General features: G+C 38.2%; 1 protein-coding gene across 1 annotated transcript; it reads right to left on the bottom strand.

Moving 5' to 3' along the window:
• Positions 1-4,966: 4,966 nt before the first annotated feature.
• On the bottom strand, positions 4,967-7,970 carry LOC143631492 (plant intracellular Ras-group-related LRR protein 6-like). The gene is made up of 3 exons (XM_077100253.1): positions 7,464-7,970; positions 7,203-7,372; positions 4,967-5,838 (listed from the first exon to the last, which is right to left on the bottom strand). The coding sequence occupies exons 1-3, from the start codon at positions 7,704-7,706 to the stop codon at positions 5,169-5,171; spliced, it is 1,083 nt and encodes a 360-aa protein (XP_076956368.1). The 5' UTR covers positions 7,707-7,970; the 3' UTR covers positions 4,967-5,168.
• Between the last annotated feature and the right edge of the window lie 7,153 nt (positions 7,971-15,123).

The raw sequence follows: 15,123 nt of genomic DNA, 5'->3' as shown, positions 1-15,123 counted from the left end.
AAAGGTGGGGGGGGGGGGGGGTTGAGGATGTGATCAATAAATGGTGATTCCGATCATATGAAATGATAAATTATAAGGATTTAATTATTATGAGGATGCTTTTTAGCATCAAAAGTTGTCTAAAGATGGCAAACAAAGAAATATGGCCTAAGAAAGCATACTAATTTTATTGAGTTGTTGGCATTCAATATATTCTGCAAATCATCTAAATATGTTTGAAACTCATGATCAAATAGTCTAGTAGTAAGATGTTTGCTCCCACGAATATGATAGTGAATTCAAAATCCTTGCAAGCCAGTGTAAGGTTAGGCGATACTTTAGGTGTGAAAAAATTGCTGTTAAATAAAATGAAAGGGGTGTGCTTGTGACGGTCAAATAAGAGATCATAGAAGAGGCTAAGCTAATCAATATTGTTATTGTTGGTGATTAGCCTAGGAGTGGGAGGAGAATCAAGGAGTTAGAAAGGAAACCTAAGCCCCTTGTACCAATGGTTTTAAGTTTTAACATGTAAATATAAAACAATTATTTTGTATTAGCTGTTCTCATTATTTTAGTTTTCTTTAGAAATATAGAAAATAAAAAAGATTTCAAGAATCAGAACGAAAGACACCAAAATAACATGTCGTATATATGTATGTCTATACAATGAGTTTAATTATCTATTATGATATACGGTTCTCAAATCTCACTCAATATTAGCATGTTCGATATTTTTTTACTAGTATTTGATTATTAACATGAAAAATATTCTTGGATATGCCACTACATTGGAATTGAGTGAAACTAAACATGTAATTTTCTAAGACCAAAATCCAGACATTGCTTTACCACGGTGATTATCTTTGTAAATTACCCTAATCATTATTTTTGGTAAGGTTTTATCTTAGTTTTAATACCGAAGTTTATATGCATGCATCCAACTCCAATGCACACCTTACTGTGAAAGAATATGTTACACGGTTACACCTATAAAAAATTTGATTTCTGGAAAGGATATGGAGAGTAAATTGGGTTCTGTTGTGTAACAAGCTTCTAATAAAAACGGGTAAATTTATACTATAAATAAAAATTTTCAGACAATGGATAATTTACACCATTAAGCAAAAAATAAAGGAAGGGTGGTGGTGGTGGACTCTCCGGTCTTCCATTAAGCTTCGCAGATGGTTCAAACCTTGGTAAAAGAACAAAAGTTACTTGTGATTCTTATAAAAACGCTACTTATTTTCCTATTTTCAAACCAAATATTTTGAACACCTTATATATGGATCAGTAAGATATTTGTTTTTATAATAATAGTTAATAGATGTACACGTTACTATCAGTTAAGATTTATACTATATATATTTATTTATCTCATTTTTTTATGCGGGCATGTTTTCAAAGGAAAGAGTGGGAAGGATATGTACGGTCGTACGCTTGACTTATGAGATGATTTGTGCATTAATATTACTTACGTCTATTTTAAGTAATATATAAATGTACATATTTGATTTTTAGTGGCCGGCTTATATATAATGGAGCATAAGAAAATGCGTATGCATGTTTTTCAAACCACGCATAGGATATGATCAATATATATGGTCAAAAGCCTCAGTTTGATTAAAATATTAAACAAATTAACACGACAATTTGAACCCAATGACGACTAAATATTTTATTATCTAGTTGAAAAAATAATAAGCTATTTAACAACCAAGTTTGATTTATCTGAAATACTGTTATTTAACAATATCTTGATAACAATTCAATCATTGATTTCTCTCCCGTCCGTATCCATGGATTTTTGCTTGGAATGATGCATCGTCCGTCTCCTTCCCTTTGCCAGCGCCACTTCATGTTTGCAACAGACATTCGTAAAGCCAACACCGCAGATGATGTACGAGACCAAACTATCCATTAACTCAACTTAGATGATCACAACTTCATAAGTTCACAACTTAAACCACCTTTTGGATCATAGTCAAAATGTAGGGAAGTACATTACATCACCTTAGTTTTTTTTTTTGAAGATAATAGATAAAATATGCTTTAAATGAGATGTTGACACTTGACACTTTGAAATTTTATTTCGCCAACAACAATCTCAAACACGTAAATATCACATATTAACACTTGGTTAACATGTCTTTCTAGTGAGCGGATCAAGAGAAATCAAGTGTAACTATATAATGATTATGTGAGTGAGATTGTCGTTAATATATGATGATTATGTGAGTGGTCGTTAGCAACAAAGGTAAAAGTTAGAAGAACTATTGGTTAAATTATCTGCATTTATTGACAATGGATTATAATTTAGATTGTTAGAATCTAATTTGTCAAAAGTATATACGAATTTAAGGATTTAGTTTTTCTTGATGAAATAACCAAATCAATGAAAATGATTACTTTTAATAAGACCCCTCGGTATGGGGCGGCGCTGGGTGAGATGGCAGGGGCCGTTGGGCGCTCAATACCACCAAGGGGCGCCCTTGGTGGTGGGGTGCGGGTGCTGCCAGTGGTTGAAACGCCGGGCGCAGAAGAGAGGAAAATGTGGGGTATTTTGGTGGGCGCCCTCTCTCTATTTCTCACACAAACATACATACATATGTGTGTGTATATATATATATATACATATACATATATAATGGGCGCCCTTTGGGCATTAAACCATAACAGGGCATTTTTGGTTGGGGCTTCGATACCCACAGTGCTTATGTGACACTGTAGAGGGGCTTCAATGCCCCCATCATAGAGGATGATCTAAGTGTAAGAACTATTATATGTTTGTATCATTTCATCATGGCCGCTTTATCTTTCTATTTGATATTCTCTCTTTCTAACTACCATAAAAGAGTTGGGATGAGATCGGTGTCATACCCGTATCGAAAGTATTTTAATCAGTAAAACTAGGTACCGACTACCGAGTACCGTATAGAATTTTATGGTATGGGTACGTATTTGTACATGTATTTCGGTACGTCACCCGCTTTGGTACTACTTTGTTTTTTGTTTTTTTTTCAAATCTCCAATGAACGCATCGACCAGTACAAGTCAAATAAGCAGAATCAGTTCAGATATCGGTACACGACGAGTACCAAATTGGCTAACTGGTATGGGTATCAGTACGGTATCAAAGGGGTTATACCAAAACCAATAAACCATGATATCAAAGGGGTACCGAGTACCGAAATGGCGAAATACCCATATCCAAACAGGTAACGAGTACCAAAAAATCCAAAATATCCATTTGAAGATACCCATGCGGGTTGGACTTCTCAATAAAACACTACACATTCTAAACAATTACTAAGTACTAAAATTCCCATATCCATGCTCGTAAGTACCGTATATCAAATTCCTAGAATCCTGATGTATATACCGATATACGGGTACATGTATTGAACGAGTGCGAGTTTAGATATTCGGGAATAAATCTCATCCCTACAACCTAAAAGAGAGTGAGCGACCTACTAAAAAGAATTTCTTCTCTAAGTTAAACTTGTTTTTCAGGTATAGGGCCTCCATGTTTTTAAGTTAAACTTGTTTCAACTAGAATTTCTTCTCTAATATCTTTTTGTTTACTTTGGAAAATTTGATGACGCCGATATAAACTAGAAACATACATTTGATTTGAATGTTTTCTTGTCGAAGGCATTTATCATTTCAAATGTCAAAAGGTTGAAAAGTTTTGACTTTGTATGCATCATTAAAGCTTTGTTTAAATTTTAAGATTAGATGGCCAATACTGAGTGTTGTCTTTGTTTTATATTATTTCATGACATATATATCTATATAATTTCATCAATACGAGATCTGAGTTATAAGAAATATACAATCTTATATACCAAGGATTATAGGAGTGTGGATTACATTGGAAATAATCAGACAAAAAGGGAATTATTTAGGGCTGGTTCAATGGATAACAAGGATGGAATAGCGTTTGGATGGTTAGGACATCCTATCTTTAGATATAAAGAAGGCCGTGAACTTATTGTACGTCGTATGCCAATCTTTTTTGAAACATTTCCAGTCGTTAATTGGTAGATGGATACGGGATTATTAAAGTCGATGTACCGTTACAAAGGGCAGCAGAGGATGGAAGAATAATTTCACGGTTAAACACGTTTCAGCCAAAGTATTCAAAAGTTTACAACTTAGTAGTCTAAGGCAGATGTGCCAAATGGTTGATATGAAGTGACTGAATGTTACATGTTTTATGTTCATAATCCAAGCAATTGAGATATATTGCTCAATGTCGTTGTCTTGTTTACATAGTTTTCAGAATAAATACCTCATGAAATTTCATGAAAACTCTAAATTCTTTCTTAAAGTCCATTTGATTCAAGAGTAATTACTTCGAAATTTTCTAAAGTTCTTTACTTTTAATATCGGTATTTTAAACCGGTTGGTCGTTGAATCCGGCACAAGCTAATTGCCTATATAACAAACCAATTAAATTTTTTGTATTAGTAGCGGTTTAGAAAGTTGTTAAGTGCTCATAGATGGTTGTTCAAAAAGTAGACAGAAATAGGTAGTTCGATACTTGAACAAACGGACTCTATTCGATTTTCATAACAAAAGGAAAAAAAATGAGGTGACATATTAGAACAGACACATATACTTGAGATTCCTAGTCCGCTTGTTGAATAAGCAAGGTCGCCCCGAGTCCACTCACATGTTAAGCGGACTTGCATAGTCTGCTTCTTGAACCAGCAAACCTTAGGAAAAGACTATACAAGACCGTATGACATGTGAGCGGACTAGGGACAATCTTGTTTATTCAACGAGCAGATTAGGAATTTCAAGTGCATGTGTGTGTTTCAATGTGTCGCCTCATTTTTTTGGTTATAAGAATCAGTTTGAGTCAATTTGTTCTAGTAGCGAATTATCTATTTGTATTCACTTTTCAAACACCCTTATAAAACACTTAACAATTTTCTAAGCTTATAAAAAAAGTTCACAAACCAACGTATAAATTTCACAACATCTTTACATCCTTAACCATCTCCACATTTAACATATCTTATATTCATATGTTACACATCACCATCTTCACAGTTTTTATATTAAGGTTATTGGCACACCTACAAGATAAGAAAGAAAAAGGAGAAAAGTAACACATGCATACCATGTCCCCTACACATAATTCAGTCTTATATCTTACAAACAATCACAACGTTCTTGATACATCATCTTGTAAAATGACTTTTCGGCGAAAAAAGCCTGCGCGGCGAGAACATGCCCATGTACCTCGGCGAAGCAAGCCCGTCAATCGTCCTATAGTTCGGCATCAAGTAACCTTCTCGCTCGGGCGTCATTTTGATCCCATTAAACGTCCCGTATTTCTTCAATTTCCCGATCCACGACGTCTTCTTCGGGGAGTTTTGATGAGCTCCAGTCATCTTCTCACTCATATACTCCTTGATTGCCTGCACACCTTTCTCAACCACCATCGGTGGCGGAGACACCAGCGGGTTCCCCTCAACACTAAGCTTCTGGAGCCTTTTCAAGCAGCCGATGGAGTCCGGTAACGCGGTTATTTTGTTGTAGCTTATGTCAAGCTCAACAAGGGAGATTAGGAGGCCAATGGAGTATGGTAATTTGTCAAGGTATTGGAAGTTTTGGCTGACGTTAAGTACTTCAAGGTTGATAAGGTTTTCGAGGTCGTTCGGGAGCGATCGGAGGCGGTTGAGACGGACGTCAACGTGGCGGAGATTGGTAAGGTGAGAGGTGGATGAAGGGAGGAAGATGAGTTTGTTGGAGTTGACTGAGAGTTTCTTGATGTTGACCAGCTCAAACCCGATGGTGTCCGGTAGTGTTGTCAGCTGATTGAAATTTGCATTTAAATCTTCCAGAGCCCTGAAGGTTAATTGCATGTAAATGATTTACGTGAGTATTTACACCTTCCCTCAATTCTATGAACATTGAATAAATTTATATGTGTGTATATATAAAATAAGTACAATCTTATTCTAATAAATAAATAACAAAGAAAAAGATTAAAGTTAATATATGTATATAGTCAGACATTAAAATACTTATTATCATAATAAGTAAATTATCATAATAAGAAATATATGTGAGTGGACAACAAGTTTAATCTGGAAAAAAATTAAATACATTCAAGTTTAGTCAAACTCAATATTTATTTCTATTTTAATATTATATCGAAGGAGCCCTTTTCCTCGTCCGTTTTAGAATTAAATTTATGAAGATATTGAAAACATGTTTAAGGAGAATATTATAGTAAGTGATGAGCTGTTAACCGTTTGTTTAGAGTGCCATGATCAATTTTTTTATTCATGCCTTACAAGACTTTAAAGATTAATGGCAAATATATACGCAAATATAATAGAACATGTTCTAGAGACTGGTTTTCTGACCATATATGGTAATTTGTAATCTGAAACTCGACTTATTTTAACACTGTGCATATATGGAAAACATTTAATACTTTCAAAAGTTTATTATAAACGTTATTGAAAGTTGCATGTGATATTTATCTGAAAGAAAATAAGATCAATATTATAAGTAGTTGAAAATTTACTTGAATGTTTTGGTGAATTATATACAAGGTGCTTCTTCCCTTAGATGTCAAGGATTCGAGTCATGTTTTGGACATTGATGTTGGATTATTTTTTTAAAGTTTTAAACCTTAATTTTAAAAGTAATTTAAAACAAAATTTGTATCAAATTCAGTGAAATAATTAAATTAATTATAGGATGATAATAAAAATTACCTTTTTTTTAACGTAAAAGGGCAATATCCAATCATTTAAAACATAATTTGATATGATCGATGGTCTGTTTGTAATCTTAACCAGACCAGCATATACATAAAAGTCTTAATATTTATATATCACAAATTTATTTTCGTTCATTTGATATAAACTAATATTTATAGGATGATATAAAACAATTACACTTTTAAAAGTATCAGGTGAAAAGAAAGTCCAACCGAGTTTTAATAATTAATAAAAGCATATGTAACATTATGAAACATAATTTGATACGGTGATCTTTTTGTAACCCACACATGAGCAAGTACGGAAAACTTTTAATACTATTCACAGGTTTATTAGAATATTCAATTAGAAAAGAAACAAATTAGGTATATTAATAATTAAAAGCATTTAAATCCATTAATTTTGTATAAAAGCAAAAACAGCTCAATTAAATTAAATAAGAACTGATGAAGAAGAATAAGAAAATAATAAAGTAACCTGCAATTTTCAATGGTTTTTGGGAGTGACTCAAGATGATTGCCAGAAACATTGAGAGTCTTGAGCTTTGACAAACAACCAATTGAATTTGGTAGAGTTTTTAGTTGATTTGAATGAACATCCAACACCACCATATTTAGCAGTCTCGCCGCTAACGACTCCGGTATCACCTGGAAATTGTTAAGTTACATATATATATATGATCTAATATGAAACACATATTATGGAAACAAAAGAATATTTACATAAACATTTGAGTACCTGGAGGTTGTTATTGGAGATATCCAAAACATGAATGATGGCTAAATTATAATTAGATGAGATAGGGAGGGTGTCTAGAGACATGGCACTCAAATCCACAACTTCATGCATTTCTGCACCCATGGTTTTATGGGAAATTGATGATGATGATAAAGAGGTTGGAAACTTTTTATAAGGCTTTCTTCTTGACTTTGAATAGTCAACCTTCATCATCATCATCATTTGCTCTCCATTCATCATCATATTATATTTATTTATTTATTATCTTATTTTTTCCAACACACATATATGATTATATGTATATGTGTTTAGATATATAAATAAATATCTTTGTGTAGAGCACACCAATTTTCAAGATTCAAGACACCCAATTTGTGGGTTGTTATGATGATTTGGATGTGAATTTAAGGGGATGTATGAAAGGGAAATGGAGAAATTAGAGTGGAAATTGAAAGAGAGACATTTGACTTTTGTGTTGAAGAAAACGAAAACGAAAATGAAAATGAAAATGAAATTGAAATTGAAATGAGGAAAGAGATGTACGGAGGAGGAGGAGGAGGAGGAGGAGGAGGAGGATAAGAATCGGTTTATTTATTTATTTAGTTATTTAGTAGGTGGAAAAGTACAATAGGCCGTATATTACGTAATCGAATGGTTGACCTTTTTACACACAACAAAATCACATTTTCAATAATGTATTTGAGGAAAATAGTTTTATCAAATAATTTATGAGTTTAATGGTTATGACATTTATACATGCATCACGGTTTGGCTTGATCTTTTAAATACCTAGGGTGCTTGGGGTGTTTCTCAAATTCGTGTAAAATTAGATGCGAGATGGATCAGAACATTGTTGTACATTGCTAGGATATATGGGCATCAGATTGATTTTTAGGTCATGAACCTAGAGATGAAGCCAGGAATTTTTATAGTCATACGATTGAATTTTGAATTTTGGGTCGTTTAGGGTAAAAAGATGGTGTCGAAATCCTCATATGCATGTGCTCTTACGTAGTTTGAGATTCAAATGAGGTGCCTCATATCATTAGATGGTAAGGTGACATAGTATCATTAGACAATGGCTATGGTAGCACAGGGTATAGAACAACATTCACACTTCATCCCCTATTCTCAACATATCTTCATATTTTGACGCAATAGCTTAAAAATTCACCCCCATCTCATCCCTCTTCCTAATACCCTAACCCAGTGGCAGAGCCACAACCAAGAGACCGAGTTCACCCAAACTCAGTCTTTTTTTTAAGGCGAATTGGATTTTAATAATCCCAACTTAATGTAGTTGGTCGATAATAATCCCAACTTTGAAAATAGTTGTCACTGGTCCCAACTTTCACCATATTTGTTTTCATTGGACCTCCGTTAAAAAAACTTAACGGCGTTAAGTTTTTTCCAACTTTCAAACTGATATTTTAGGGCTTTTGATCGAAATACGAGTCGTTTGATGTAAAACTTACCTCCAAACGGTGGTCCAAACAACTAAAGGATGCTTCAATTCCGGTGTTTAAACTTTTAATTCACAAAAATTAAGCTGTTTGAAGCGTCATTTCAAGTTAAATTTTACATCAATCGATTCACATTCTCATTCCAATCAAAAGCTCTAAAAAATTAATTTGAAATTTGGAAAAAACTTAATATCATTAATTTTTTTAACGAAGGTCCAATGAAAATAAATAGTGTGAAAGTTGGGACCAGTGACATCTATTTTTAAAGTTGGGATTATTATCGGCCAACTGTATTAAGTTGTGATTATTAAAATCCAATTTTCGTTTTTTTTTGTTTTATATATAGCCTATAATATCGTATTAACAACCGAAAACATTTTCTTTTGGTGAGCGAACACATTATTATTTAAAAACAGAGTATTTGTACCCATTGATTATGAAAAATGTTGTTAATGTTTTTTAGTAATTATTTTTTTTATAAAATATGAAAACTGCTAAATAATAATAAAAAATGGGCTAATAAGACAATCACTACTACTCATACAAGCAAAGGCGACCGAAACTTGCGACCAACCAAAACAGTCGCAAATTTAACGACTGCATTTGCGACCAAAACCAAACCGGTTGCAAAATTAGTGACCAACCCATAATCGGTCGCTAAATTAGCAACCGAAACAAAATCGGTCGCAAAATTTGACCAAATTTTTCGGTTGTTGATCAGTCGCAAATATAGTGACCGAAATTGTTTCGGTTGCAAATATGGTTGTAAGTAGAAAAAAAACCATAAAAAATATGATTTGGTCGCAAAAACGGTGGCAATTTTTCCGACTGAAATTGTTCGGTAGCTAAATAGGCGACCAAATCAAAACCAGTGGCAAATGTAGCGACCAAAATAGTTTCGGTTGCAAATGTAACGACCAAAATTGTTTCGATTGTAAATGTAGCGACCATATTGTTACGGTTGCAAATTTCACTAGTTTAAAAAAAATAATAAAATGAAAATTTATTTAGTCACGAAAACAGAAGCAAATTTTCTGACCGAAATATGTTCGATCGCAAAATGCACATCCAAAACACCACTAAAACACTTGCAAATTTATCGACCATAACTATTTGGTCGCAAATATAGTTACCAATTTCTAGTAGTAAATTATAAAATGAAATAAAAGTTAAGTCTGTCGCAAAAACGTTTAAAAATATAACTAGCAAAATTGTTATGGTTGCAAATACAGTTGTTTAGCAAAATAACTTTGTAAAAAAAATTAAGACTACACAGGAACGATCACACAGATATAGCGATTGAAATCATCCTTCAAATAAAACTTTAAAGATGACCAACACCAATCTGTCACACTTTCCCCTTGAAGAGGTAGGTCCCAGCAGAGCCCAGTTGGACCCGCAAGACTCACCTTAAACAGGGACGTCTGCGCAGAGACCAACTGGATCCGCAGGACCAACCATGCTCAGAGACGTGACGTCCTTACGCGCAGTACGCAAGCTGGTCCCGCAGGAAATGCCTCCCAATGGTGAAGGACTCCGCCTGTCCCCGCAGCCTCGGATACAAGCCATTAGGGAAGGCCACCCGCGCAGCATGGCTACACGCACAAGGCACTTAGCTCTCGATCATTCAGTGTCACCTGAAGGAATGAGCAAAGCCGGGAGCAATCCCGCACAGAGGCGGGAGGGGGAATACTCCCGCCCAAATAAGCCAGTCTGTATACTGAAGGATCTTTTACTGTACCTGACGAGGTATGGGCGAAAGATCTGATCAGAGATACGACAGCTCACTGATACAGTATGGCGAGCAGCATGCTCCTGTACTGTATCACTATTAGCCGCTGCCTACTCACCAACTACTGTCATACCACGTGCGTAGCCGGCAGTTGGTGGAAAGGGAATAGTATACAGCAGGCCTGGTCACTATCAGCCGCTGCCTACCCACCAACTATCAGCAGGGCACGTGCGTAGGCTACTGTTGATGAACAGGAACACTGTTGCAGCCGGCCATACCTCCTTGGAAACCTACCTTCGGCTATAAATACCCCAAATGGTATGATCATCTGAACACATTACATTATCTTATATCATCATAATATACCTGATATCTGCTCTAGCAATCTCTTAATATACTTTTATATTTAAAGAGCAATCTAGTCTGATTCTCACGCCGGAGGGTAGTCACAAGGAGGAACCCCCCCCCCCTTCTCAGTGACGAGCTCACGGTGTCTGTTTTGCAGGTTATCAGAAGAACCATCTTCCAAGGGTCTAACCCCTCGTGGGAAACAGCTATCCAACCCCCGGGTTACCAGTAATCTGTCAGGGGTTCGGTTAGTGTTTCTTCATTGGCGCCATCCGTGCATAAAGCTAGAACTACATTTTCTCCAGTTTTTTCAAACTTTTACAAAGATGGTTAGAGAAATTACGGTAACCACAACCCCAGCTACTGGGGGGAATACCGGCAACACAGTTTTTACAAACACTACCCCGGCTACCGAAGCCGGGGCAAGTGAAGTAAATTTTACGAACACTACCCCACTTACCAAAGCTGGGGCAAGTGCAGTAAATGATCACCTACTGGGATCCACCGATATCCAGTTTGAGAAACGAAGACTCCCCCGCCAGACTCTCGATGAAGTTAAGGCATGGGCGGAGGCACGACAAAAGGAATTCCAGGCTGAATTGGACGAACGCCTGCGTTCCGTCCAACAGGCCGACGAATTCGAATACTTTGACTCGGAGGAATCCGACTCCGACGCGAACCCTCGCCATAGGGCAAAAGGGAAGCGTAAGGAAACGGATTCCCAACCGAGAAGGCATTTTGGACAAGCCTTCAAACCAAAAAGCACAGGTGGAAGTCCACGAGACTTCTCCAAAACATTCAGACCAAACGTTGCAAATGCAGGAACGTCCAAGTTTGCAAGGGACATTGCGGAAGCAATCGCCCCAAAGAGTGCCAAACAGATGCCTAACATAGGCACATATGACGGTATATCTGATCCAGACGATCATTTGAACAGGTTCATAGCAGGGGCAACCGTCAGCAATTGGACGGAACCCACGTGGTGTTACATGTTCCAAATGACGCTTGTTGGGGCTGCTAGAGCTTGGTTTGATCGTCTACCGGTCAACCACATCTACGACTGGGCAGACTTCCAGCAGAAGTTTAGCCAGCACTTCAGCCAGCAACGGAAGTATACCGAGGAACAATGGACAATCCTCAAATGCATACGAGAAGAAGATGAATCTCTGCCAAACTTCATTACTCGCTTCAACTCAAAGAAGCTAAGTTTGGGCAGTATCAACGAAGATCTTGTTCGCGCTGCCTTCATCCAGGGTGCGCATGACCCAGAGCTCATCCGCACCCTAACGGGTAAAGATGGCATGCCATCCACATGGGATGGCATCATGACAGCAGCAAAACGCTATGCGGAAACGGAGAAGCAACTGGGTAAAGATCTCCCGCAGAGCACAAACCTCTACACCCAGAAGACGAGAGAAGACAACGTACTCACCGCCCGACTAAATAAAAAGCGAAAGCTAGGCATCTGGCAGTCAAGGGTAAACTTTGACACCTCATCCGGCTTGCAACATCGGTTGGGCGGAAGGGATAATGTACAGTCGCACCGGAACTCCAGATGGACGCCACTCACCAAAAGCGTCGCTGAGATATTCGCCACTGAGGAGCTCCCGTGGCCAAAGCCTCCAATAATCCGACATCGTCACGATGCTGATCGGAGCAAGTACTGTGACTTTCACAGGACAAAAGGCCACAACACTGAAGAATGCATAGACGTAAAGGACATGGTCGAAGCATTTGTCAGAGATGGGACGCTCGCGCACCTCGTGGCGCAATAAAGGCTGAGGAGGCGGGTGCGTGTAGAACCCTAGTTGAAAAAACAAATAAAAATTCCAGCTTCAATATCGAGACTACATGCTGCGTAAAGAACGAGATCCCAAACAAGGTGCGTATCGGCTCGATGGCGCTCCCATCCCAACATGGAAGGGAGCTCATTTACACAGTTTGCATGTAAATCAATTCCAATTTGTAAAGGCCAAGAGCCACTTCTAATGGAAATGATTCTCTCTAGAACATCGAAGCTGATGATTTTACATTTATGCTTTTCGGGACATTGGTAATGGCATTCACATTATGTGAAGTCGTTGCGTGGGAAGGCGGTTCTACCCGCACAAACCCAATAATGTGGAAAAAAAAAAAAAAAAAAAACCTTCACGCAGGTCAGTTGAAGGAGAGGTTCAGCACCCAAAATAAAAGTGCAGGTCTATCCGCACGAATCATAATGGGGAAACTGAACAATAACCTATCAACAACCGCGCGTCGAACGGTTAAACTATGCAACACTGGTGACGACATTCACATTACATGAAGTCGTTGCGTGGGAAGGCGGTCCTACCCGCACGAACCCAAAAACGTGACAAACCTTCGCGCAGGTCAGTCATTGGTAAATATTGGCTATCCCACTAAATGAAAGTGCCGGTCTTAACCGCACAAATCGTGAAAGGAAACCAAACCTATTGACATCCGTGCGTTGAACGGTTAATCTGAACTTAAAAAAGGATGAGGAAAACCTACACGCAGGTCAGATATAGGTTTAAAGTTAAGCCATCCTACTAAGTGCAAGTGACGGTCCTATCCGCACAATCACGAAAGAGGAAGCGAAACTTTAATCCATTATCAACCACGTTCAAAGGTTAACTTATCCTCAAAAGATGAGGAAAACCTACACGTAGGTCAGATATAGGTTTAAAGTTAAGCCATCCTACTAATTGCAAGTGACGGTCCTATCCGCACAATCACGAAAGAGGAAGCGAAACTTTAATCCATTATCAACCACGTTCAAAGGTTAACTTATCCTAATGCCTTAGAAATTTCGAAGAAAGATAAGGAAAACCTACACGCAAGTCAGATGAAGGTTAAGTTTAGCCATCCTACCAAGTGCAAGTGACGGTTCTACCCGCACAATCACGAAGGAGGAAGCGAAACTTTAACCCATTATCAACCACGTTCAAAGGTTAACTTATTCTAAACACTTGGAAAATTGCTAATTTAAACTAAGAATGCAAGTCATAAGTTTATAAAGCAAGGAACCCAAAGAAGGAAATAACAATCTTAGCAAAAAGATTCATATTTCAATAATATATTACAAGAATGGCCGGGTAACTACCCGCCTAAAAGAATAAAACTATACAAGTCTATCTTAGCAATGGGAAGGGATCTTCAGGATCAAGCTTCAGGGCCGCCTCCACTTGGACCCGCTCCGTCAGAAGAACGGGGTGGTTCGAGGAACGCTTTGAGGACAGCTAACCCATCATCAGCAGCAGCTACTTCGTCCACCTTCTCCATCACTGGATGCGGGAAGGCGGCATACTGGTTCACTGCTTGGTCATAAATAGTTTCGGTATCCACATTATACAAAGGGAAGTTGGAAGGCGGGACGCCTTTCTCAGCAAACCCTAGACCAAGCAGGAAGCCGGTCCGTTCCCCATCCTCATGAGAAGCGTTGAGGGCTGCGCTCATAGCATCATCGTAAGAGGTCTCTGAAAAGACCCGACGCACAACCTACAAAGAAAATACAAGTATTAGAACCTTTTCTTACAAAAGAAAAGCGTGAAGATAAAGCTAAACATACCTGAGGCAACGCTTCTCGAAGAAGCCATTGGAGGGCAGCTTGAGCTTCGTTATGGGCGCGTTCGGCTTCGCTCTTGTTAAGGTTGGCAAGTAAAACTTCCTTTGCGGCAGCCTCTTCGACGCCCTTAAGCTTCCGCTCGGTGTGGTCAAGCACCCCCCTCTGGTCCAAGATTTCCTGGAGTTTCTTGGCATCTTCCATTGCCAAGGCATCATGAGCGCGTTGGAGAGCCTCTAATTTGGCCTTGAGCTCCTCATTCTCCACACGCAAAGGCTCAGCAACGGCTTCAGCCTTGGCAGCCCTCTCGGTTGCGTTTCGCGAAGTCTCCCTGGCCAGCCGAAGCTGTTCATTCACAGCTTGGGCAGCCTTGGAGCGGGCCTCGAGGCGCGCCTGAACTTCAACCTCGAGGGCCTTGAAGGCCTTCTCCTTGTCGGCGGCAGCTGCCGCCAGCTGTTGGTTCTCCTCCCGAAGAGCCCGCGTTTCAGATACTTCCTTTGCGCGAGCTGCTTTTAACTTGTCATTTTCATGACAAAGCAGCTCGACGCGTGGCTG

This window comes from Bidens hawaiensis, unplaced genomic scaffold, assembly GCF_021521415.1.
Source record: "Bidens hawaiensis isolate Kalapana, Puna unplaced genomic scaffold, B.hawaiensis_p1.1 tig00006085_1, whole genome shotgun sequence".
NCBI classification, from domain to species: Eukaryota; Viridiplantae; Streptophyta; class Magnoliopsida; order Asterales; family Asteraceae; genus Bidens; species Bidens hawaiensis.
Note: the sequence above shows the minus strand (reverse complement) of the source record. Positions and strands in the feature narration are given on the sequence as shown.